Source organism: Thermobia domestica, chromosome 8 (assembly GCF_964235325.1).
Source record: "Thermobia domestica chromosome 8, izTheDome1.hap1.1, whole genome shotgun sequence".
Classification (NCBI taxonomy): Eukaryota; Metazoa; Arthropoda; class Insecta; order Zygentoma; family Lepismatidae; genus Thermobia; species Thermobia domestica.
The window spans coordinates 290,534,433-290,562,105 of record NC_137461.1 but is presented as its reverse complement, the minus strand read 5'-3'; the positions used below and the strand labels follow the sequence as shown (position 1 = coordinate 290,562,105).

The window sequence follows — 27,673 nt, the reverse complement described above, 5'->3', positions numbered from 1 at the left end:
AAATCATATTAATTAGTTATATAAAATACAGTCAACTAATTTCATTTTTTTAAACCTCCAAATTATTTAAAACCTAGAAGTAAAAAATAATAAATGAAAATAAAGTATTTACTCATATTTTTCTGATAATTTAGAAAATAAAGTTAAGAATGGAAATCAATTCCTTCCCGAGAATTTATATGCCAGGGAAAAAACCGGAAATATTCCCATTTTCCTTCCCACCGGGAATATTCCCACTGCCCAGCGTTAGTTGAGAACCACTGACGTGTGTTAGAGTTACGCAAGCGCATGTTCTTATCGAGTTCCACTAGCTGTGATTTGGATATTGGTTTCAGTATACCCCTGTGACTTTATACAACCCGCTGTTCATATTTGCCTTTCAGGTTGTATAATCTTTTGACCACAATCGAAGAAAGAGAAAAATAGGAAATCGCGCACTAAACCAACTGATCTTATTAGCAGTAACGTTTTTAAAAGGGCATTAATGTCCTCCCACGGACTGTCAAATAGCCGGAACACCGTTACAAAGGTTTAGCTACTTTCTATTGCCACTGAGAAGCACAAGGAAGACTGACTTGCCTTTTCCTTGAATTATATCACTCGTAGGTCTGATCTTCCAGCAAGGGCGCCAATCCTGGGGGGCCGAGGAGGCCCGGCCTTCCCCCAAAGTTGATGTAGGCCCCCCTTATTGTATTTAAGAATATGCAATATTTGGCATAATTTGAATGCAATTTGTCTTAAAATCCTCATATATGCCTTCTACATCAGAATGCCCCCCCCCCGAAAAAAAATACAGAGAAATCGGCGCCCTTGTCTTCGAGGGGAAAAATATTTTATTTGTGTAAACTGTACATATAATTTATGCAGATATATAGTAAATTTTTAGTAAATGTCTTATTCCGTATTTTCCATTTCTGCTATTTTTTGTACTGAAATACAATAACGTTAAAGATTTTGAAATGATGGGCCATACGTAGAACTTCGATTTTTCTCCAGTTTCTCTATTAGGCACTTTTTTTTAATCTGTCTACTCCAGTTAGGACGGCGAGAAGTGAGACGATTCTCCTGGTATTAAACTGTACTCCATGTAGCTTGGGGGCCACACTTGCTCAGTGGTAGAGCGCACCTGTGGTATGTTTTCCCTGGTTCGATCCTAGCTCGCGCCAAGTGGACTTTGTGGTGGGCAAATACCATGTGTACATGGGGTTTCTCGTGAGTCTCTTGTTTCTTCCCACTTTCTTCTTATCAGAATTCATTTATCATCATCACCCCCTCCTCCTTTGATCCTGAAAGTAGTGCGCTTGATTACTCAAGATGAGCAAATGCAGTTGCATACATAAAAGATATGGAAACCATGCTGTAAGTAGAATATTCAGTTTCAGCAACATTGATTTTCAATTTGGGAACTACGTTTTGTGAAACGACCGCTGAATATAGTTTCTCAAGGGTGTAAAATGTTCTAACTCACCACATAAAATTGCCTCCCCCCCCCAAAAAAGTAGTGAATATTCATAAACAACATACGTATAAGAATGTTTTAGCTCAAATAAGTTTCGATTAGAAATATTGTCGACTGATGTCTGTCCGTCTTGGCTACACCTGCTGCAATGAAGATAGAATCGTCCATCCCTATCCTTCACGTTCGCACTTCATATAATTACTAATAATACTACTCAGGCATCGAAAACTAGTCACCTGTTCTATTTTCTTCTCTCCTACTTGTACAGTACCGCTCAAAAGTTTTCAAACACCCCGGAATTTTGTAAGCATCTACTGTGATCCTACTATTTTGGCACGAGAATTTTACCGCCATGCATAAGAGGTACTGCCTATAGCATCAAATTTGACGACAGTTGAATCGAGGTCTGAGAGGTACTGCAGATGATGTATCAAATCATAATTACTAAAATTGAAACTAAAAAAGACATTTTGATATAGATATTGCATAGTAAAGATAAATGTGTGGAAGGTGAGGCAAGATATTAGTTTTATTTGGGAAGTATAGACATAGGGGATTAATGTAGTGACAACAATTTGAAAGAGAAAGTGGCTTCCCAAATTTTGTAGTACTTTATACCTTGTTGATATGCTAACGTTTAAAACGCCAACAATACCTTACTTTGAAAAGTGCTTACTATGGTTTCCTATGTTCCATTCGTGCTCATTGAAATAGGAACGACGAGCATTACATATACGCTTCCACTAAGCAACAATTGAGCAGAGAAGGATGTATATTGACTGTTGTAAACCTTTTTCAAACAATGGCATTTGTAGCTTTTTTAAAGCCAGCATATCTATACGGTATAGATAACTGCAAAATTTTGAAAACTATTTTCACTGAATTGACCTTCTATGTCTACACTTTCCAAACTGATATCTTGCCTTACCTTCCACACTGTTGTTTATACTATGCAATATATATATCAAATTGCCTTTTTTTTTTATTTTAATTTTAAGAATTATAATTTGACATATCATCTGCAGTACTTCTCAGACTTCAATTCAACTGTCGTCAAATTCTATACTTAAGGCAGTAGCAGGCCCGTATCCAGGGGGTCTAGGGGGGCCATCCCCCTAAATGTTTGCAGTCCCCCTAAAATTTTCATGGCAGGCTTGCAAATGAGCTATAATACGGTGATGAACTATAATATGGTTGGATCGGCCCCCTAACTTCAGCCGCCCCCCCTTTGCATTTTTGGGCTGGCTACCGGTTTGGGGCGGTCAAGTTCTCGTGCCAAAATAATAGAACCACAAAAATCCCGGAAGTTAAAAAAAATGTGGGGTGTTCGAAACATTTTGAGGGGTAATGTATATTTGACACTGATCACTTCATTCCAATCACCATGGCTTTTGTCTTTCTAGCATTTATTTTCATTCCATATTCTTCACAGCCCTATATATATATCAACACAGTAGTCATATGCCCAATTAAAGTGTTGAAATATTATAATTCATTTTTACAAGTTTTTTCAGTACTTTACAATGAAGATATAAAGTTTGAACAATCGAATTCATTTTAAACTTCTTTCTTTTACGAATACTAAATCGACAATATTATGCCTTTGTTCTAATTTCACAGGATCCGAATGACTACTAAAGCAATGACCACCTTGGGTAATTTACTTTAAAAAGTGTTTGGACGCTAATTATGTGAATTCGATGAAAGGAAGTGTGCGTTGCGATGCAGACAATATTTCGGCGTATTTGTTTAAAGAGAGAAGCAAAGGGCTGCAGATGATAGGGCAAAAGACCCTTCTTTTAGGGAACAGAATTTTGAATGCTTACTCAGTAATATGTGAGGCAATTGGAACTTATTTGTATGAGGAGGTCATAAACGGGTCTATAAAGCCGGAAATTGCAGTGGAATCTGATGCCCTGGCGTCTGTCTCTGTAGCACCAGGGAATATTGACAGTATATAAAGAAAAAAGTCTATGAAAGTGGATGTTGTATTTTGTTTACTTTTATTAAATAAATGATAAAAATATATACTGTAGTAGGCAGGCCCGTATTTATATATTATGCGCTCCTGTGCTCTAAATAATTTGCTGCCCCTTTTACCCCTCCCCCGTCCCGAAAACAACCAATATTAAAATTGGATTCATAGTTTTTGGGGTCTGAGATGAATAGTGACAGTTTTAATCCAATCCAACTTCAAGGCCATACTTCACTCCCCAGGGAGGGGGCGAAATTTTAAAAGTAATCGAAAACGACAGATATTCATAGTTTTCGAGATCGCTGAGCTTAACGATATCAGTTTTCATTATGTTCATCCTCGCCCCTTTGGGTGGGGGTGCGAGAGGATGACGTTTTAAAAATAATCAGATAAGCTAGCTAATTAGTAACTAGGTAATTAGAGCAAGTTAAACACATTAACATATTTTCTCGCGTTTGTGCGGGATTCTGCGGGTTGCTGGTTTTAAATATTTATTGTGAATCTTTTAAAAAAATCCTGAGGGACGCTGTGGTTCAGTGGTAGAGCGTTCACTTCTGGTGCATGGGGCTCTTGGTTCGATCCCAGATTGCGTCAAGTGAGCTTTGTGGTGGACAAACACAGTGTATGTGGATTTTCTCGCTGTTCTTCCGTTTCCTCCCACTTTCTTCATTCCACCATTTCATTCATCCTCATCATCACCGTCTCCTTTAGCTTTTCCGGCATAGTCGTTGGACGTAAAACTTAAAGATTTCATTTCATTTTTTTTTTTTTTTTAATCCAAAATTGTGCCGCCCTGTGCTCGGGTACAGAGTAGTACTTACCGTACCTAAATACAGGCCTGGTAGTAGGAGAAAACCTATATTACACCCAGAAAAGAAAAAAACTTTTTAACTGCCCTTTGAAACCTACGTAGTGAGGGCAATATGTAATCGAATGACACTCTCGCTTTTTCATGAGACAAATCTGCTAAACATGATTACCGACTGTGAGAAGCAAATTTCGTGTGTGGGAGATTAGTTCGTTATTAATCCATTCAGCTGGGATTGTGTGGCAATGTGTTAATTATTCATGGAATTGGATTTCAGTTCTGACGTAACAAGGACCATCTTACCTAACGGAATGCGATCACTGATCTTAGCTTTTGATTCCATATGTGTCAATTACCTTATTACTTTTGCTTGTTCAAGTGAATGTATAACGGAATAGAATATTTTAAACCTTATGAGACAGGTCAACAACATACTTCTTTTTATTTTTATTTATTTTTCCAATATGATATTAGAATTGTCGATCTCCGCAAGCGAGGAACGTGAATTTCTTCGATCGCGTACAATAACCACATGACCTCTCAGGTGACGTGTTGTGTCCACGTGGATGTGACGTCATATGACGCGTGTTGTTTGTGGGAGGAGCCTGGCGAGAGAGTTTGGCGGATTGCCTGCTGTTGATAAGGCCATAGTCCGTGTCATAGTGAATGTGGATCATGTTGGTGAGGTGACAGTGTTTGTGCAAATGTGTAAATGACTGGAGAGACATACCATGCCGCGCACAACCAGAACAAGATGCGAAGTCAATGGCAGAGTGATGCCATCCCTACCAGTAAGTCTTCTTATTTTCTCTTCCTGATGCCAGGAATGTATAAGAGCGGAAGTGTTTCAGATGATGTGTGAGACGATGTTTTTTTTTCTTGATTCCCGTTCTTTAAACTCCGGTGGAATACGTGTCTCCGTTATAGTATATCAAAGTTCATCATACTTTTCCGGCTGAGAAAAAATACTCATATACTCCGTGATATATTTTAATGTATCAATATTAGTGTCAACATACATTCTAGAAAATTTTCAGCCTAAAACAATCATTTTAAACATGCATCTCAACAGTATTTACATAAATTTAAGATTTACGTGAATCTTAAAATTATTGTTTTTTAAAAATGAAACTGTTAAAATATCAGAAAAAAATCAGTAGGTGACGGGGAATCGAACCTCGGTCTTCCTCATACGAAGCAGACATTCTAGAAATTAGTAATACGTTATTTATTTTATGGGAGTAAGCTGAGTTAGGGTAGATGGATCATTAAGAGTTGTGTAATAGCATCAGCTTTGAATCAATAGCCTGCTATCTTGACTTTTTCCAGGGTTTTCCTATTATATCAGCGGGGGCACGGTGGCTCAGTGGTAAGCGCTTACCTCTGGTGTATGAGGTCCCTGGTTCGATCCCCGGTAAATTAAGTTTGCGGTGGACAACATGTGTCCGTGGGTTTTCCCGGAGTACTCCCGCTTCCTCCCATATTCTCCTTCTACCAAATCTTCCGTCAGCATTCACTTGCCTTAAAGGATCAAGTCATTTTAAAACAAATAAAAAAAAAAAAATATTCGGAAAGCAGAAACGTAGTGAACTAGACAAAACTATTTTGCATGTGATATCATTACCACAATTCACGTATCTGCTTTTGGCATGCCGCTATTTACAGAACTCACAAAAAAATGCTAAATCTAGTTGCAAATTGAAAGCAGATAGATGAGTTATGATAAGGGTATGAAATGCAAAATCATATTGGCTAGTTCACTACGTTTCTGCTTTTCGAATATTTTTATTTGTTTTGAAGATATTACAGAAAATTTTAAAATTAGCGGTAGTTTAATTTCCCTGTAGTGAAAACCCTTAATCATTCGTCTCCCTTAGCGTAACAGGCATAATCGTGGGACGTTAAACTAAAATATGTCATTTTATTTTTTCCTATTATATCAGCCGAATGCTGAGATCTTGCCCAACATCTTTCTGTTTATAATTACTTTGAGGTTGTATGTGATATATTGGAGCTAAGTAAAAATCTCAGAGATTATGCTTTAAAATTCACTATTGGTACGTTGAAGAAGTTGATTGAAATTTCGTATGTTGTTTTACATTTCTTTAGGACTACCAGCTTTTAATTTTGTTTATGTTTGATGTTCCTTTATCGCTGCTTGCGTTTCGTAAGACGGGGCAGGGAGCATAGTATTTAAAATATGACGAATTGCATATTCCTCACCGAAAATTGAACCAGTATTTTCAGCACCATTTTACATGTTCATTTTGACATTTACTGTTTAAACAGTTTATTGCTGGTTTGTGTTTGTGTTCAGTTAAACTAGTTAACTTTTTATTATTAAAATTTGAGATAAAACAAATAGCTGCATTTTGTGGATACGTCTAGAGTGGAGAAAAAGTGAGTTCGATAAATGAAATGAAATGTGATCTTAGTTTAACGTCCCACGCTTATGCGCTTTAAGGGTAAAGGAGACAATGATTAAGCCAAGTAAATGATGATCGATTTGATTTGAGTTTAACATTCCATTCAGCGGCGAGACTATATGAGACTGGACCTACTGATTAACGTGAAATCCGAACCACATAAGCTCCCGCCGGAAATCGAACCCGGCTCTCCCACGCCAAAACGCGCATACGCTAACAGCTTAGTGAATGGTGATGGAATAATCAGTGGGATGAGAAAGTAGGAGGAAACGGGAATACCCCACAAAAACACGGACACGATGTTATCCAGCAGGAAGTTTGATGAATAGATAAACAAAGGATGCCCCTACCGGCAAGCATGACGCGTTCCCCTAAATTCTGTTGACATGTCCCTCACGAGAAGCATATACCTTACTTTTATTAAACTGTCTCAGTAGCTTTCACCTTATCTCCCCTCCTTGTGAAGGGCATAATCAGATTTAATATTTCAGTGTAAGCACTTTTTATGCAAAATGTTAATTGATATATGGATTAATGACTCATTTGATTTTTTCTATTTGTGGCTTTCCCTAAAATTTCAATGGCATACTTTGTATTATAACCTCCGAGATTTGTGGGCAACTCTGGTGTAAAGACGTGAAAGAACAGGGAAAGCGGGCTAATTAATAATGGGTTCATAATAAGAACATTTAAAAACAAAAAGTATCATACGGAAAGAGTGAAAAGGAAGCTACCCGTATTTTTAAGCTAAAAGAAGGAGCAGTTCATGAATGAAATTGTCTGAAGCTAGAGGGGGGAAAGTATAATAATAGCGTTATGTAACGGAGTAAACAGAAAAGGGTATAAACATAGGTTGAATGTGAAAACTTCCAGATGCGGAACTTAAGAAGATATTTGGGTGAATACACAGGGAGAGCGAAGAAAGGCCCAATGTAGTAGAAACCTCAGAATCTTTATTTCCTAACTGACTGCACAAGTGCCTTCTTTACACCCTTCTCCGAACTTTAACGGAGGCACGGAGGTTCAGTAGTAGATCGCTTTCTTCTCGTGCGTAGGATCTCTGGTTCGATCCCTGAGCAAGTAAATTTGTGATGGACAATATCGTATGCGTAGCAGGGGCGGATCCAGGACCGACTTCTGGGGGAGTCTGTGGGTTGTCATATTGCTACTTTTAAGGGCTCCAAAGTTTGGGATGGGTTTTATTTATATATATAAAATAAGAAAGTCTCCTCTTCCAGGGTGACCCCCCCTGGATCCGCCCCTGATCCGTAGGTTTTCTCGCATACTGCCGTTTCCTCCTATATTGTCATTCCACCAGTTCTTCCATCATCATTTAGTTGTTTTAATCATCCATCTCGCTTAACGTAAAGTGTGTAATCGTGGGACGTTAAACTAGATATTACATTTATTTTTTTCCGAGTATTCTTTAACATGGGTGATTTCTAATGTAGATAGAATAGTTGTAGTCGAGGAATGTTACTGTAAGCGTAATAGGTCAGCATTGGTCCAGATGTCAGATAGATATTAGAGGATAGATAGTCGCCACGAGGGAACTCACATATCAGAGAAGAAATGACAATTCCACTTAACTCATGAACTTCTGGAAACCGTATGTAGAGTTGTCTACGAAGCGAAAGAGAGTTCTTCCAATAAAAATACTTGTTTCATTCCGAGACGAAACAAACTCTCGTAGGTGTACACTCATGTCCAAAATGATTGTCGCATATCTATAACTGTCTCCTTGTAAGAATATAATTTGATAATGATTTCGCAGGGTACTTTTAATACTGATACTATGTGTATAATCGGGAAATGTATATTTGTGGTAAATTTCATCAGGAAAAGAATTATAAATACGAAAATTAGAATGAGTAAAACAAAGTGTTGCTAAATTGATAAAGTTTTATTTTCGTTTTATTGTTCTTATTTACTGCTCTTTTGACATGAAATTTGCCACATACATGTCTTTGGCGATTATACACATACTAACATTATAAGAAGTACCAGGCGAATTCGTTATGAAATTATATTCCTACAACAACATGTTTATAGGCATGCGACAATAATTTTGGACATGAATGTACATAGGTTCATTACGAAAGAAAAACTATAGCTTTGTCGTAGAGGATTTGGAACTGAGAAATTTCTCTGATTCACTACAGGAAGTAGGGATAAGGCTTACGCTATTAGGAAACCCAAACAACAGAAAGCAATGTTTAATGGTCGTAATCTATTGATAATATACTGTACACAGAGGACGTAAACATAATACATTGTGATGTAAGATCAATACAGAATGTTGTTTCAACAACAAGCTCACGAATTGACGTAGAGATAAACAAAAATGACGAAGTTTATGGTAAAATGAAATGGAATGAAATACAGTGAAACCTGTCTTTAGCGGAATCGAGCGGGACTTGCAAAAATTTCCGTTAAAGTCAGGTTTCCGCTTAGTGGAGGTAGACCTTTCCTTTCATTCATTCTTTTTTTTTTTCTTTTAAATACATGCGTATATTTTCTAAGTATGCCCATTTATATTGCTTTACGTACATTGTCCGATTACAGTACTTCTTTCTTCTACGAATAAATACACAAAAAATTAAAATGAATACAAATTTGCTATTCACACGTTTTCTTTATTTTTCTAATAGAAAAGCAGGGTTTTCTGTGTACATTGTTGCTTGGCTGTTTGACTTTCCGCATACACTTTAGCCTGAGAAATTATACTAAGTGAATCAGAATCATTTTTCCGTAAGACAAATTTTTCAGTTCCTTTAAAGTTCTGAGAGCATCTTGATATGTATTTATTCTACACTCTTCTCCGAACTCGGTATCGTATTCTTCTTCTTTCCAACATTCCGTATGATTCTTGATTAAGTTGCGGGGATTAAGGACAATTTGTGGGGGTGAATATGAGTAGTGGTTGGGGAAGGCCAGCACTGTCCAGACATATTTAACAAAAGAACGAACATTTTATCGCAGACAGTGTAATGTATATGTCTCACAAAACGCTGTAGTCCGGAACTCAGAATTTTCCGTTAAATGTTTATTTTTCTTTCCGTTGTCCGCGTAACACAGTTTCCGCTTAATGAAGGGACTTTTTACACGTTTTGTTCTCCAAAATTCATGGGACCGTGAAATATTTCCGTTTAAGACAGTTTTCCGTTTAATAAAGGGTCCGTTGAAGACAGGTTTTACTGTATTTCAGTTCAACGTCCCGCGGGATTATGCCCTTTAAGCTAAGGCAGGCGCGTGATTAAAGCATGTGAATGATAATGGCATATTTGGTGGGATTAGAATGTGGGAGGAAAAGAAAGTACCGCGAGAAAACCGACGAACACGATCTTGTCCACCTTAAAGGCCGGGATCGATCTAGGGACTCTATGCAGCAGAGGTAGCCATCTTCTCCCCCCTCCCCCCCTCAAAGTTTACATGGTAACAAATAAAAAATGCGTTCGAATGAAATGATGTAAGCATTCTGATCGATAGTAAGAAGGTAGAGGAAGTAAACAAATTAAATATTTAAGTGCTTGTATGGTCAGAGAAGAAATTAATAATACAATAATGACGAGAAATTCACGCTAATATTTACTACAAAAATGTTGTCACGAGCAATATCAACAAAATGAAATGAAATGCAATCTTTTAAGTTTTACGTCCCACGATTATGCCGGTTCGGCTAATGAAGAAAGTGGAAGAAAACGGGAGAACTCCGAGAAAACCCACGAGCACGCTGTTTGTCCACCACAAAATCCACACGGCGCGAGCTGGGATCGAACCAGGGACCCCAAGCACCGGAGGTGAACGCTCTACTACTGAGCCACCGTAGCCCCGGCAATCTAAACAATATTAAAATTGAAAATGCATTTTTTTTAATGAAAATAAAATGAATTTCTGTTTTTTTGCTTCTGACGGTTATGTCCTTGAGGCTAAAAGAGGAGGATAGCAATGGTGGAACAGTTAGTGGAATGAGAATCTTGGACGAAAGGGGAGAATCTGAGAAAATTCCACTTTCAACAATGTTATCCAGCACGAATTCACACGGATTAGAATCAAACCAAGGACCCCTCGCACCAGAGGTAAGCCCTGTACCACAGCCACCATAGGGGGCGCGATGACCCAGTGGTAGAGTGTTCACCTCTGGTGCGTAGGGTTCTAGGTCGCGCCAAGTAAGCTTTATGGTAGACAAACACATTGTGTGTGGGTTTTCTTGAGTTGTCCCGTTTCTTCCAGTTTCTTCATTCCACAATTTCATTCATTTCTCATCACTACTGTTTCCTTTAGCCTAGCTGATATAACCGTGGGACGTAAAACGTAAAGATTTCATTTCATTTTAACTAAGCCACCATTCCGCGTGAAAAACTATTAAAGTATCCAGCGGTAGGGTGTTCATCTCTAGTGCAAGGGAACCCTGGATCGATCCCAGCCCGCGCGGGTTTAAGGGGTAAACATTGAGTTTTCTTCGATTCTCCCGTTCTTGTCCACATTCTCATTGTACTAAATGTTTCATGCGTAGGTTTTCTCGGAGTTCGTTCGTTTCCTCCCACTTTATTCATTCCACCATTTCATTCCTCATCATCACCGTCTCCTTTAGCCTGACCGGCATAACAGTGAGACCTAAAACTTTCATTTTATTTTCATTAATCAATCCTATATCTTTAGTCTAAAATACATACACGTGGAAGGTAAAGTTGGAAATTTCATTTCATTTTTGAAAGAAGCTGAGGCAAGGTTCTCAGAAGAAAAAAGAATATTTGGATGATTTCATTAAAATGCAAAATTATTTTCTCCAAAAATATATAGGCGTATTTTTTGGTGTACTATATTCGTGGCTTTTCTTTTTTTTGGCTGTACTACTTCCACTACCATAATTGACTTGTATGTATTATTTATATGCTGTAGCCTAGGGCTTTATATAATAGATGTCTGTAGTTTTCCCTCCACTTATTTCAGATGGTGATGTAGCCACTCACGTGGAACGATCTCCAGTTAAAGAAACAAATGTGATGGAAGTCATGATAAGAGATATGTACCCTCAAATGGGATTTACCCAAAGATAACAATATAAAAAAAAAAAATCAAAGTTACCCACAGTGTCAACAGATATTATTAACTGGGCAAAAACGACTGTAATTTTTGCTGTACGTCAGAAACCTGGTTGAGCATTTTATGACACCATAATCTTGAATGCTGAAAATTTGTGTTATATGGAAGGTTATGTAAACAAAATATCAGTTCATTTGATAACATTGTGTGAATATTAAAAAAAAAAAGAAAAGAAAAAGAAAGAAAAGAAAAGAAAGAAAGAAAGAAAAGAAAAGAAAAGAAACGACTGTATGGTTAGAGTACGCGTCTTTAGCGCAGAAAACCCGGGTTTTATTTCCCAGCGGGATTTCATTTTTTCGAGCAGGGGTAAAAGTAGATCTGAAAAGGTAGGGGGACCGTAGGTAGCGGCATGACGTCACGCCGTTCTCCTGCCTACCTTTGCCCATTATAATTTCTTAGGAACTGGGGTTACGCCATACATATTTTTCGAAGTGGGAGGACGGCGTCCCCTCACTTTCCCCCGCACTTTTATCCCTGGGTTCGAGTAGATTTTGAGTTTAACGTCGCCTTTCAGCAGGAAGTCTATGTGAGATGGGACCTACTTATTAACATGGAATCCAAACAACATTAACTCCCGCCGGGAATCGAACCCGGATCTCCCATGCCACATCTGGTAAAAGTCTGCCGTTAGTCAAGAAAGGTTGGGAACCGCTGGATCAACGTATACGCGTGAAACGTTAAATATATTATTTTATTTCATTTTCTTTTGAATAGTAAATGGCGCAGTTTCAGACATTCTCTTATTGTTCTTGTGTTATTTAGGAGAAATGGTAAAATGATTGGATGGGTAGTGAAGGCAAACAATGTTTTATTTTCATTTCATTTGTTTTTCTAGAAACAAAATGGAAAACGTTGAGACGTAAGTGAAATAATAGTTCAAGTAATTTAAAATATCCTTCAACAGAATGAGTGGAAGAGAGAAAGTAGCTGGCAATAAAAACAATGCATTACTTTTTATAGTTGATTTTTGTTTGTTTACAATCAGCTGAAATGCAGATCGTGTTTATGAATGGAAATTGCTTGTCATAGAAAAGCGTTGAGGTCTCATGAAACAGCCTCGGGGGACGAATCAATCCAATCCGTCAAACTGGCTGATGTTCAATCACGAGACTTAAAGGAAATTGAAACATGCAAATGACTCATTGGTGTGCAGCTCCAGATTAAATCTCGGGTTGTGTCATATTTTAGAGGAGGAAAAGTTTTTATAAATAATAAAGACTGGTTAATTACAATGCATGTTTAGACTTGTATGGTCAAGTGCAAGGTCACAAGCTCGTAATTTAATTAGTATGTGAAGATTTCAATAAATGAGATGGAAGGGGCCACGGTGGTTCAGTGTGTTAGTAATCCCTGGTGGGTTTGTGCTGGACAATATTGTGTCCGTAGATATTTTCCTATTCCCTTCTATCATTGTTTCTCATTGATCACCCCATCTCTTTCACATAAAAATCGTAACAAAAGATTTCATTCGGTGGCGGGTCTGGTCCACGGTCAGGGCAGCATATATCCCCAGCTTTTTAAGTGATCAAAATAATTTAAGCTATTATTTATATAATTTTTAAAGTTTGTAGTAAACTCAGAGATACCTATAATAGTGTGGGTTCCGGCTACCAACCAGTCTTTACCTACTAAATTCGCCACTGATTTTATTTCATTTAATTTTCAGCAACGAGAAAATAGACCACGACCACATAAACTTATCTTTTTCAATTTGGTATTTAATTTAGTGGCTTTAAGTGCTAAAAACCCAAGGTCATAAGTTCTGTATTATGAAAACAAACAGTACAAGCTCGCTTATCGGGACCTCGTCGATCCGGATAATTAGATTTGTAGACATTTTTTTATTTTAAATCTAATGTTTACACAGAGGACGCCGGCCCCCCACTTCCAGAAAATATCTGGCGTACTCCTACTTTCTAAAAAAAATTCAATACAAAAGAACGTAACTATAAGTACGCCAAACATTTGCTTTTTATTTTGATTAATTGTACAGTTTCTGTATAGAATCTACAGTAAATTATACAATAATACACATAAAATTTTTTTTGTCCAATTTAAGAAAGCTTTAAATATCGAATTTAAGAACTATTAATGAGAAAGCGTTTGCATGACCATATTTCATTGAAACGCCACACGCATTTGAAACAGAAGACGGTGGACCAATTCTTTGTTAACAAATGATATGTAAAATTATCGTCATAAACGGTAAGTCTGCTTATTTAAGGATTTGTTTCGCTTATTACCCATATTACCCGAATCATCGGGATTTCCGATTTTCCGGATTGCCTTTGGTCCCAGTTAGTCTGGATAAACGAGGCTGTACTGTACTATGCGTTCTGTACTTAAACTCATGTTATAATGGAGTCTGATCTAAGCCAATTCAATATACATAGAATGGTTACCAACTTCCATAGATTCTCTTCGCAAAGGTTTTTTTTTTTTTTTTTTTTTTTTTTAATAAGTTCGAACCAGAGTGTTCCCATGAGACGAAAAATTAAGTTTTTCGTTTCCTGTTGTAAATTGTTTTTAGGCTCTTATAAATCTGGTCCCTTCTCGATGACAGGGGTATGGTGGTTCAGTGGTAGAGCGCTAATCTCTGGTGCGTGAGATCCCTGTTCGATCCCCGGTGAAGCAAGTTTGTGGTGGACAACTTCGTGTCGGTGGGTTTTCTTGGGTATTCCTATTTCCTCCACATTCCCTTCCGCCAATTCTTCCATCAGCATTCACTTGCTTGTCTTGATTTTTTCGTTTCACGTTGTAAATTCATGTACAAAATTTATTCCTTGATTTTTTTCTTAATGTCATTATTATTATTATTAGCAACTATTTTTATAATCATCAGATCTTAATATAATCCATTAAGAATCATCATCATCTTGTTCACCTCAACCATAAGTTGGTGGGCAACATGGACATTTTAAAACTTTTCTCCCCCTTGGGAGAGCTATTTTATAGAATAAAAATAAATGTGAGAAAGACAGTAGTTATGATGATTGGAACGAAGCGGTCGGTGTCAAATATAGGAGGAGGAGGGGAGAAAATAGAACAGGTGACTAGCTTTCGATAGCTGGGTAGTATTATTACCTGAAGTGTAAATGTGAAATAAAAGCAAGGATAGGACTGGCGAGAAAGAAAAGCATATTTTGTGGGACCTTGAATAAAGAGTTGAGAAAAAGACTCATAAAATGCTTCGTATGGAGTATTGTATTGTATGGGTCAGAAACATGGATAATACGCAAAAATGATTAAAAAATAAATAAATAAAAAACTGAAAACTTTCGAATGTGGGTGTGAAGAAGAGCGGAAAACGAATGAGAGATTGTTAGAAATGGTGGGGGAGAAAAGAACAATTTTAGATATTAAGAAGAAGAGGAAGAGAAAGTGATTGGGACATTGGCCAAGAAGGATTTTTTCTTTTCTATCATGGGGGACGTGTTAGAGGATATGGTGTCAGGAAAGAGAGGGAGGGGCGAAGGAGACGATATCAAAACAGAAAAACCGTATGTGAAGACGAAGGGGTTAGTGGAAGACCGTGGAGCACGAAAGCTTGTTAGTTGCGGTAAGTGACCTGCCAATAATGGTAGAATACCTACGATAATCATGAGAGGTTAAATTTAGGAAGTTTCGTTGCTACTGCTACATACAAATGACAAGCAGCTGCGTTACCAAATTTCCTTTAGAACAGGCTCCAACTCCAGAAAAAGAGTTCAAATACCAACCTCTATTAGCAACACAAGAGGTTAAATTAATGTTATTTATTATAGGGATGCGCACGAGACAAGATTTGAGACTGTCTCGACTCGAAAATGTGCCGTAAAAGTGTCTCGACTCGAAAAATATATATATTTCTATTGGAAGAGCTGTGTCTCGACTCGAATTTTGTCAGGAAAATTCTGTCTCGACTCGACTCGAATGCATCCCTATTTATTAAATTAAGTAATCTGTTCATGAAGTGAAAGGGATTTATTTGTTTCCACTCGTAATATTGAGTGACCCCACGTAGCGTAGTCGCTAACGCTGTCGCTGTCGGTGCGAGCGGTCCCGGATTCGATTCCCGGTGGGAGCGCTCGGTCGAAAAAGTGCAAAAAGCTTTTTCAGTCCAGCCATCCTGAATAAGGTTTTCCTTTGTTTTCCTCATTCAGACCAAGCAAATACCGGGGTGGTACCTAACTTGTGGGTCCCCGGCCGCTTCCTTCCTTCCCTTTCCCCGGATAATGTGCTCGCCAAGGGATGTCATCCCTCATACAGGACGGGCTACATGGCCATAGGTGTCGAAAACCCAGAAATCTAATTCCTCCTCCTCCTCGTAATATTGAAAATGTTAACCTTTTTATCAGAGTAAATGTTTCGACCTACATTGGTGTTGAATTGAGAAATCGTAGATAAATTTGACCTCTTCCACATTTTATCTTCAATAAATGATATAATGGGAACTTGTTAAATATGCCATTTTGATAATAAGCTACAATTATTATTATTATTATTATTATTAATAATAATAATAATAATAATAATAATAATAATAATAATAATAATAATAATAATAATAATAATAATAATAATAATTAAAGACCAATAACTGCATACAGTTAGAGAAGACTGGAGGGTCGGGTTTGGTTTCTGGTTGAGCTCATATAATTCGGATCCTACGTTAAGTTTTAGGTTCATGTCTCAGATAGCCTCGGCGCTGAGATGGGACCCCAAGCTCTAAACCAGCCTAGAAACTTAGAGAGGAAACAAAATGAAAAACGTGTGTAACATGTGTACAGGGTTTCCCAAAAGTAGGTATACAGTACCGTACTGATCAGCTTATTGCATTTTATATCATTTCTTATTGTCATCCATCAGGTAGACTTAGTTTCTTTATTATTTGTTTTTAATGTCTTTTTACTTATTCTTAAGCTCGGAACAGCCGATGCAAATAAACCCATAAACTAGAATTTTATACTTGATCAATGCAGGGGTGTAGGTCCTATATCTACTTTTGGGCCACCCTGTATATCCTGGAATTTCTGGACTTAACATACATCCGTATGTCACATCCTGTCTCGAACGTATAGTTGAAAACGTACGTTGAAATACGTACTGTCCTTGTAAGTGTGATGACTTCATTAACATGATGTCATATGTTGCAGTGATGCGTGCATATGTATAGTAAAATGTCATTTTCTGACGTCATTACTGAACGGACGAAAATGATGGAACATAGTTGATTTTTGGAGTAATGTTTGCAAAGGAAATATTTTCCGGCCGTTGGCGCTAGTGGACACACAATAATGGCCAATATACATAAGAACTTGTCTTTCATAATACTCTATTGAAATCGTGTTATTTAGGAAGGGAACTCGACAGAAGGAGGGGCCGCGGGGTCTCAGTGGTAGAGCGTTCACCTCTGGTGCTTGGGGTCCCGGGTTCGATCCCAGCCCTCGCCAAGTGAACTTTGTGGTGGACAAACAGCGTGTGCGTGGGTTTCCTCGGGGTTCTCCCGTTTCCTCCCACTTTCGTCATTCCACCATTTTATTCATTACTCGCCATCACAGTCTCCTTTAGCCTAACCGGCATAATCGTGGGACGTAAAACTCAAAGATTACATTACATTACATTCGACAGAAGGATTTGAGTTTACCTCCAGCAGCAAGGCTATATAAAGACGGGACCTACAACTTAGCATAGGATTTAGGGATGGCCAGATCCGGATATTTTTGGATCCGGATATCCGGATCCACTTGGGTCCGGATATCCGGTATCCGGATATCCGGACACTGGATCCGGATCCGAGATTTCGGATCTTGGATCCGGATCCGAAAATCCGGATCTTGGATCCGGATCCGAAAAACCGGATCTTGGATCCGGATCCGAAATTTCGGATCTTGGATCCGGATCCGAAAATCCGGATCTTGGATCCGGATCCGAAAATCCGGATCTTGGATCCGGATCCGAAATTTCGGATCTTAGATCCGGATCCGAAAAACCGGATCTTGGATCCGGATCCGAAATTTCGGATCTTGGATCCGGATCCGAAAAACCGGATCTTGGATCCGGATCCGAAATTTCGGATCTTGGATCCGGATCCGAAAATCCGGATCTTGGATCCGGATCCGAAATTTCGGATCTTGGATCCGGATCCGAAAATCCGGATCTTGGATCCGGATCCGAAATTTCGGATCTTGGATCCGGATCCGAAAAACCGGATCTTGGATCCGGATCCGAAATTTCGGATCTTGGATCCGGATTCGAAAGTCCGTGTCAGAAAATTCGGGTGTTCCGAATCAGCAAAATTTTCGAAATTATTGACAAAGTGATTTTCATTCCTATGCTTAAAATAAGATTTTAAGACACTTTTGGTATCTGATCGTGTGACAGCCTTGCGTTCCCTTCATTCTGTTGATATTTGGTTTTCGTGCCTTAATATGTCACAATTACTCCAAATTTGATTGAGTAAAACTGTCGAGTTAGGTGAGAGCAATCTCATTGTCAGATTAGATTCTAGTGGAAATACTTGACCGAAAAGGTAGTAAATCTTTTTTAAAGATGTCGTCCTGGTGGAAATTTGTCCTTTGTATTCTGTAACACTAGTCAAATGCTGGGATGAAACCTTAGTCTCAAGCCCAAGCTTCTTCATTAGACTCTGGCTGCTTACTTTTCTAATTCTTTCTGAGTTATTGTGGTCACTGAATGAGGCTATTTCCTAGTCGTGATGGGCTAGGCCATTGCTAATAGAACAGCCCATAAAATATAGATCAAATCAAATTAAGGAGCAACTTCCTTTTCTTGCTCTTGATGAGCATTTTTTTTTTCTTTCTTTAAAAATATGTTTCTCTGTGACCGTACCACTCCAGTTAGAATTAAGAATTGTAGTAGAGATGAAGTTCTAAATGGCAATTAATGCATCAAAATCAATGTATTAATGTACTGTATGTGTATACAAAATACCATATGGAGTCTCGAGCAGTAACACGTATCTTTGTAATTAGTAATCCACTACTATTAACTCTGCATAGGTTGTATAAGGAGCTATATCATTCATGTAAACACATAGGCGGATGCAGGGGGAGGGCGAAAAGTCGTTTGCCCCTACCCAGCGCCACCATTAACAGTGTACTTTAGTAGTAATTTGTGGCAATTTCAGATCATCTAAGTAATTTTTCACTGCTAGCATCCCCAACCGCCCCCTAAGAATCCATCCGCCCCCTCCAAGAGTCCGTTCTGGATTCGCCCATGCGCAAACATAATTTTATACAACTCATTCAAGAGTACATTTTGGTAGCTTTTTAAAATTTTTATCGTAAAGGATTGTCATTTCTCGTGGCTACTTATGCAATTTTGTCCACAGGCATACATGTCATTACGCAAATACATTTATATACTTAATAGACCTCGGCTAGTTAGGGGCTTCGCCACTAGACCCCCGTTACTAGGGCCTCGCACAACAAAAGCCTCTAATCATAATCAATTTAAAAAGAAATGTCAGGGGATTTGCCCTTAGACCCTCTGATATCTCATTTGATCGGCCTATGACCTCGTACCTCGTAAACCTACAACCATACCGAATCTCAGTTCAAATATCAAATTGTATGTAATAACATTCCGGTATCCCGAGACATACCGAATTTCAGTGCGAGTTCATGGGGGCTTTCCCCCCAGCCCACACATTTGCTCGGTCTACGGCCTCGCACATCATACGCCTGCAAACATAACGAATTTTTAAGGGGCCGCGGTGGCTCAGTGGTAGAGCGTTCACCTCCGGTGCTTGGGGTCCCTGTTTCGATCCCAGCTTGCACCGTGTGGACTTTGTGGTGGACAAACACCGTGCTCGTGGGTTTTCTCGGGGTTTTCCCGTTTCCTCCTACTTTCTTCATTTCATTTATTTCTCATAATCACCGTCTCCTTTAGCCTAACCGGCATAAACGTGGGATGTAAAACACAAGCATTTCATTTCACAAGATAACGAATTTTTGTTCAAATAACAAGTTTCATTTCTCTAACATTCCAGGATTCCGAGATATAAAAGTCTTTTCTCCCCGCCCCTTTACTTCCCCTCTAAGACATACATAAAAAAACGCTTAAGTACATACCTAATTATTTCAAATGTAAAGTCCAAATACCAAATTCTATGCTCCTAACCTTCAGAGGTTCCCAGATATCGACATCTTATTATAATAATTACAATCCCCACCCTCTTTCCTTTCCATCTCTTTTCTTTTCCTTTTTACTAAAACGTCAAAAAACACTGAAACACATGTCAAATTATTTTCAATGAGAAGTGCAAATACCAAATTTCAAGTCTCTAACCTTAAAGGATATAACATATTAATACAATAATTGTAATCCCCACTTAATTTTTTTCTCGCCCCTTTTCTTCCCTTCTGGGCCACACATAAAAAAAAAAAAAACGTTGAAATACGTATCTAATTATTTTAAGTGAGAAGTCCAAATACCAAATTCCATGTTTCTAACCCTTTAAGTTTCCGAGATATAGGCATATTATTATACTAATTGCAATAATTGCAATTACCACCCGTTCTTTTACTTTCTACATCTTCCCTGCCCCTTCTAATTTAAATATCAAAAAGCACTTTAACAAGCATCAAATTATTTTCAATGAGAAACCCAAATACCAAATTTGAAGTATCTAACGTCAAGAATCATCAATATTTTCCACCCCATTTCCCCCCTTCCTCGTCGAATTTCCCAAAGTCCTTCCTTAGTGGTATCCTACGTCACAAACCCTATAAACTGTCCAAATTTCAAGTTTGTAGCTTAAGCGATTTGGTCTGTACGGTGATCTGTCACTCACTCACTCAGTCACTCAGGACTTTGCCCTTTTTATATAGAAATATTTAAGATTTTATGGGAAAGCCATGGATTTTGTCCTAAGGCCGCCAGTATCTTAGAAATGTAATAGCTTTGCTATAAACTTTAAGCAATCAACTGACTGATCTGCGTCTATATGTATTATGTAAAATACCGCTTATGATATTTATTTTGCTCGTAATAAAAGAAATAGAAATGATGACGAAAATTCAAAGACATCCATGATTTTAGCGTAATGCTGCAGGAGTTCAGATCATTGAATTAACCATAAGAGCCGATTGTATAAGATAGACTACATTAAATTCCAATGTGGCACAAAGAAAATATGCAGCATTACTATGCAGTTTTTCAACGTTATAACTCATTCTGAAAATATTATCATAAGTCTCACAAACAATCGAATTTTAATCCTAACTCGATTAATATATAACAAAAGGCAGATCTATACAACTACTGACTTCAGATGAAAGTGGCATACTTGTAGTACGTTTAAAGATATACTAAAGACTAAATGATGGGGTGTGCGGAACAATGGTCTAACCCGAAAAATGTGAAAATGAGATTTTGATGTAATTTAAATTGAATTGTCTTCCCACTGAGTTAGATAAAATTCACCTAGTCAATTTTACACATATTTTAGTTCTGGGTCTCAATCTAAGGCCTAAAATATTCAAAACAGGAGTATGAATCTGAACTTCGAAATTTCGGGTGTGGATCCAGGAACCGGATATCCGGATCCGGATCCAATATTCAAAACTTCGGATCCGGATCCAAGATACAAAACTTCGGATCCGGGTCCAAGATCCGAAATTCCGGATCCGGATCCAAGATCCGAAATTCCGGATCCGGATCCAAGATCCGAAATTCCGAATCCGGATCCAAGATCCGAAACTTCGGATCCGGATCCAAGATCCGAAACTTCGGATCCGGATCCAAGATCCGAAATTCCGGATCCGGATCCAAGATCCGAAACTTCCGATCCGGATCCAAGATCCGAAATTTCGGATCCGAATCCAGGAACCGGATATCCGGATCCGGATCCAAGATCCGAAATTCCGGATCCGGATCCAATATCCGAAATTCCGGATCCGGATCCAAGATCCGAAATTTCGGATCCGGATCCAGGAACCGGATATCCGGATCCGGATCCAAGATCCGAAATTTCGGATCCGGATCCGAGATCCGGATCTTATAGGATCCGGATCCGGATCTTGTAGGATCCGGATATCCGAGATCCGGATCCGTCTGGCCATCCCTAATAGGATTCGAACCACATGAGCTCCTTCCTGGAATCAAACCCGGATCTCCCACGTCAAAGGTGCGTACTTTATCCACGTAGCCAAGAGGGAGCCCTAACTCGACATACGGAATTGTGATAAAGTAGTAAAACTGTTTTCTGTTCCTCCTGCCTTAATCCCTAGTTTGTTTCGTATCTTATAACCTGTGTTGCACAGAATAATAATTTTGTTATGAACCAGGAATATATGTTATGGATTGGACTGCGAAAACAGATAAAACGATTACCGTTAACATTTGCACACGAACAGTATGACAGAGGCAAAAACTGCAGTAGGTAGCCGGAAATAGCCATGGCATGTGGTTCAATCAAGTTAAAAGTCAGTCGCAAAATTTAATTTTCCGATGTCGATTGCTTATCCAAATAAGACAGATCTAGTGATAAGCTAATTTGGGAACGCTGACAGTCATGTGCACGATGGTCGTCATTTGTTTATGTTGCGTACTGATGGGTATATGTAACTGAGTTTTACCATGTAGTATAGGGAAAACTGTGTAACAGTATCTGTACGTATCATAGGGAGAACTGTTAAATGTAAAATATACTGTAGTGGCATGCTTTAACATCTGAGCGGAAAAAGGGAAACCATGCAGATATCGTATGTCTCATGGAGATTTATGAAGGATATACAGTAAAGCCACGATTATCCGCGGAGTGGCGTTGGCGAGGACACCGCGAATAGCGAAAATCGCAGTAACCCGAAAAAGACTAAAACATGAGGTGCAAACATGGAAAAAAATATTTCAGTATAAAAACTGTTTGATTGTCCAAAATAAATAAATAAAATAAAATAAAACTTTAAAAATATGTACAGTACAGCAGATCACTCTTCCCAATTCCTGTTTTTCATACCTTACAACAATCGACTTCTGCTTATCAGAATAGAGTTGCGCTTCGAAACGTACACTATTGTTGGAAATATTGATATTTACCATTTATTTTCGTGTTTTAGAACAGTGCTATTCAACCTTTTTTCTCTCGCGTAGCCCTAGACACAGTTTGCCATTCAATTGTGTGCCCCTGAAGCTGTTTAAAAGAAATTAAATCGAAATTAATTTATTAAACTTAATACACATGTTCTGTTGATTAAAAAGGCGGGCAAATATAAACCAACAGAAGGACAGTCAACCAAAAGACTATTTACATGGGGATAAAGTACACATCCGAAACAATTAACATGGGAAATTTCAAGACATAATGGAGACATCCAGTTCTATTGAGGAGGGTTTTCCCCTTATCCTCCCTGATAATTCGTACACTGAGGACAATGTTAAAAATTCAAAAAACTAAAAGTAATTTTAGAACTAATCTGTTAATGAGATGACTGACCTTGTTTCTGGGACTCCAATTCCTCGATTCTTGGTCGAATCTTCAAGAATGGGAGAATCAGAGCTAATTGTGGATTAAAGCAATTTATGTGCTTCGTTTTTATTGATGTAAATGCAGAGAAACACTGTTCACACAAATATGTTGATGGAAATGGAAGAAGTTGTGAAATAGCACTGTCACTAATTTCATTGTTCTCATTTCGAGCATAAAAACAAAAGTCATAAATTGACATGGTATCGAATTTCATTTGTCAACAGACATTTCTAGCAGATCCCTAGAAGCAGCATTACGTACCTCTAGAAACATCTTCGCGTACCCCCGGTTGAATAGCACTGTTTTAGAACATACAGTTCTTATTTGCATGCGGAGTGTCAATCCGAAGCGACTAGTTATAAAAAAATAATTTAGCGCGATTGCAGTAGGATTTTTTTTTTCCGCGGCACTCGCGGATAATCATGAATTTACTGTATATCAGAAATATACAGCTATCCGTATATTTTTTCTTCCGTGTACGTAAACACCAGAAGGTAATTCAAGTAAAACTGTTCATAGTCGAATCACTTCCTCAAATAAATTCTTTACGAGTCTACTGATCAGAAGAAAGATAATGCCTGTCAGTACGTTGCTGATTCCTACACTAAAGAAGAAAAAGAATCCTTGACGGTATTTTATTTTGATCAATAAACATTAACGATAACATCTTTATGGCAGACCTCTTTGGAAAGTCTTTAAGTCATACCTAAATTTATTTCATGACGCCACTGAAGTTAATTGTATCTTTATGAGTTGAAAGAGCTGGTTTTGGACACCTGGAAATGAACATCTGGGGGAAAAAAAATATTTATTTAGGTTTAATCTTAGTTTTTCTTCCCCTCTCGATATTTTGATTTCAAGGTCAGTTGTCAGTAGTTTGTTTGTGTGTAGTGATTCTGTTTATTTTTACTTTCGGTGTTCGTTAATTTAATTTTGGATGTTCACCGTAACCTTTTAGTTGGATGCAATACAACAAAAAGCTTTCGTATTAGAAAGGCATATAAACCAAAATCAGCCATTTCGTTCCCATTGACACATATACGCATCATACATAGTTATGTCTTGCCGTCATTTAGTGGGTCATAGAGAAGCAAAACACTCATATCTTGTTACAGTGGTTCTCAAAGTGGGGTCTGCGACGCCTAAAAATTGAAATGTGTTGTAATAAAATGGAACTCCCAGCTGTTATGCAAGAAGTATTTTTAAGATTAAGAAACTGTAACTGTGGGCAGTACGAGTTCAAAACAATAAGTATTCATCGTTTCCAGTGGTCAAGGATTTCACTGATTCTTCAGATAAAAAACTCTCTGCTGAAATGCACAAAACACTTGTAACACACTTGAAAGCATTAGTATAGCTGCAAGTTTTTGAGAATATTTCCCTGCCCCACAACCTGGTAAAGGTTGGATTGAAAATCTTTCACTAAAGTAGAAATTCATGACATACAAGGTGTGAATCTCTCTAACACAAAGCAAGATCAGCTATTGGAACTACTCATGGGAAATTGTTTTCAAAGAAAATGAACTTTGTAGCTTTTGGTTGCGTGTGCGCTCTAAGTATGAAGAGTTGTCTAAAAAGGCATTGCAACATTTGATGTCTTTCCAAGACCTTTTCTGCTCTTTGCAGTATTAAAACCTTAAAACGAAATCGTCTTAATGTGGAATCGGACCTAAGATTGATGGTCACAAAACTTATTCCAGATTTCAATGCAATTATGAAAAAAAAAAAAATTCATGCCTACATTTGAGAACATTGTTTATCAAGTGGATTTCTTGTTTTTTCTTTAAAAAAAAATCATTTTCATGAAATTCTTGAAGTTACTGTATTTTCAGTTGACATTTCGTTCAGTAGGAAACAATCATTTGTCTTTAGAATAAATTACTTATTGCATTGTTTTTCTTGATCTCTGTCTTGTCATAGTATATATATATTTTTTAAATATCATGTGAAAATTCAGAAAACATTGCAAGGGGGTCCGCAGGGGCGCAGATCACTTTCCGAATTAACAGGGAGTCCCCATTATCGAGAAGTTTGAAAACAACTGTTTTAATAGATAAAAAGAGGAAACAGTTACCGATTGTCCATTGGTGGTGTTGGCGATTATCTGTTAATGTCCGACACTGTCCGCAATGTCATTACGAAATAAAGAGTAGTAACACAGACACAACCATATTTACGCTTGGCCAACATGTGTCATGGCCAAAGATGGCGTGAATCAATGAAAACGACCCATAACCCAGTGACCCACCACCCATTCTGACCCACCAAAATCCATCGTCATCAACTCTGACGCATGATCCACACTCTCCTCTGCACTAACGAAACAGTTTACAATGTAATACAAGGCTCTGAAATTATCACTAATCGAAGTTTTAATTTCTACGGTCAATCATGCAAGAATGGTTCTGGACCATATTACGATAAATTTCAATTTAATTATCATATATAATTATTTACTTGTTAAATTCCTGTTACTTTTCAGTGGAAAATAGGATGACATTTGAGTCTCAAATCAAGCTAAAGTAGGCTCACGTAAAGGAAAAAACAAGTGTATTATTCGACGATGCCTCGAAAACCAAGTAAGTCCTTACAACTACAAATATCAATATCCAAATATGCCTGGAGTTGTTTTTTTTTTTTCGACGTAGATATACTCATTTCAGGTAAGTAAATAAAAATAAATGAAAAAGGAAGAAAAATCAAGGCTTCGAAAGTAAAACGTAGACAAATTCAACAGTGTTCAGAAGATGCTGTCTACAATGCACTGAGCAGAGTTTGTAGGTTTGTCGTAGTGGGTCACGTCTTGTTGACCCACGACCCACTGACTCACTTCACCTTTGGCCATGGCCTGAAGAGGCAAGTTCTGGAGACGGCAAATTTTCTCGGATGACGGAGATTTTTCCATGTGTCAATTTCCAAGTAACAAGAGTTTGTCTAAAAATAGATAATGAATATTTTTAATTATGAATTTATATTCATTATTTCTCATCTGTCTTCGTTGATGCCCTGTTCTTTTATTGTAATTTCAAAACTTTTCCATCATTAACTTCCAGAATTAACTACAGCTTATCACCCACTCACCAGGAGAGAAATTTATGACTTTCGTTATTATGACACACGAGTGTTATCATTGTTGAGCTGGGCAGTTTGAATAATCTAGTTCATTACTTGTTACTGGTCAGATGACCGAAATTCTGTCTTGTTCAGGCCTAAGATACCAAAAAGATTAAAGTGCAGGTGAGTGTAGAAAACAGCCTAAACTTGATTTAATTACTAAAGATAGATATTTTTTTTTTCAAGTTGCTAGGCATTTTTTACGGCGACACACATTTTGCACGTCGGTACTTATTAGTATCAAGGGACTGCAATTTTCATGGGCTAGGAGCGGCAAAAATTTGAAATACGGCCGTGAATTTTATAAAATCAGTTTTTAAAAGTTTTTTTTCTCATTTTTACAATTATTATTATTATTATTATTACAAGATGTTTTCATGCCTGAAGTATTTCGTACTTTCACAATTGACGAATATACCCTGGATGGTATACTGTACATGTCAACTTCGCAGTATTTTTAGTTGCATAACCGAGTAGGATATATAGTAACGAGAATATTCAATAATCTGATTAATTTAGAGTAAAACGATAAGCTAAAGTCTCTCCAGCCTTAGAACAAAGTAGACGTAAACAAAGCGAAATGTGTCGCTCCGCGGCTCACATGTGCTTCGGCAGCGAGAGACGTGAAAAGCAAGATTGTCTGCTAGCTTACTGTCATCGGATCGCATAATTTCCAAAGTGTAAAGCTACGGTTAATTAATAAATAATTAAGGGACTAACACTGACTACTACTATGTTGGAAATATCTATTTTCTTAAATCGTTATATAAAAGAGATTGCCTCTGTTCCTGTTGTCCTCTTTTGTGTTTTATAACACGAGACGAAGGTGGATTATTGTCACTCATTGTCGTCATAAAACTCTGCATTCTGCAATTTCAAAAGCGGAGTGGGCGCGTGAACGTATACGCATGCGCAATATCCAAGTACGGATGAGGTTGAAATAAAGCTGCATCTGTTATTAAATATTATATATATTGCATTTATTGTCACAAAATGCAGGATAAATTTATATATCTTTATTTCAAATTATTATTTTAGTAGGGATTATATTGCGGTAGGATGATAGTGCAGTGAGACCAACAAGCAATCACCCACTGGTAGTCAGATGGGTTTGTTTACATCTACTTTTTTTCTAAGGCTGGAAAAAGATGAGAAGGAAAATTGTTTGTGTGAAACTATTGTATTGTATTGTAATTACTTTCTATTTAATAGCTTTCGTCTAACGGGGTTCATTAAAGCGAAAGTAATGTGATGCTACACACGTTCGGTGTTCCTACTTTAATTATTGTAGGAGTAAAATGCAGAAACGTAG

The 27,673-nt window shown here is 37.8% G+C and overlaps 1 protein-coding gene across 3 annotated transcripts in view; it reads left to right on the top strand.

Annotated features, from left to right (window-relative positions):
- Positions 1-27,673, top strand: part of LOC145693708 (choline-phosphate cytidylyltransferase A-like) — a 210,482-nt gene that overhangs the window by 90,030 nt on the left and 92,779 nt on the right. Inside the window, exon 1 of one of the 3 annotated variants that reach the window (XM_081769989.1) lies at positions 4,876-5,033. The exons of the other annotated variants lie outside the window; for them this stretch is intronic. Within the exon in view, the coding sequence (XP_081626115.1) occupies positions 4,974-5,033 (60 nt within the window). The 5' untranslated portion in view covers positions 4,876-4,973. Of the gene's footprint in view, positions 1-4,875; positions 5,034-27,673 lie in introns of those variants that run through there. 3 annotated transcript variants of the gene reach the window in all.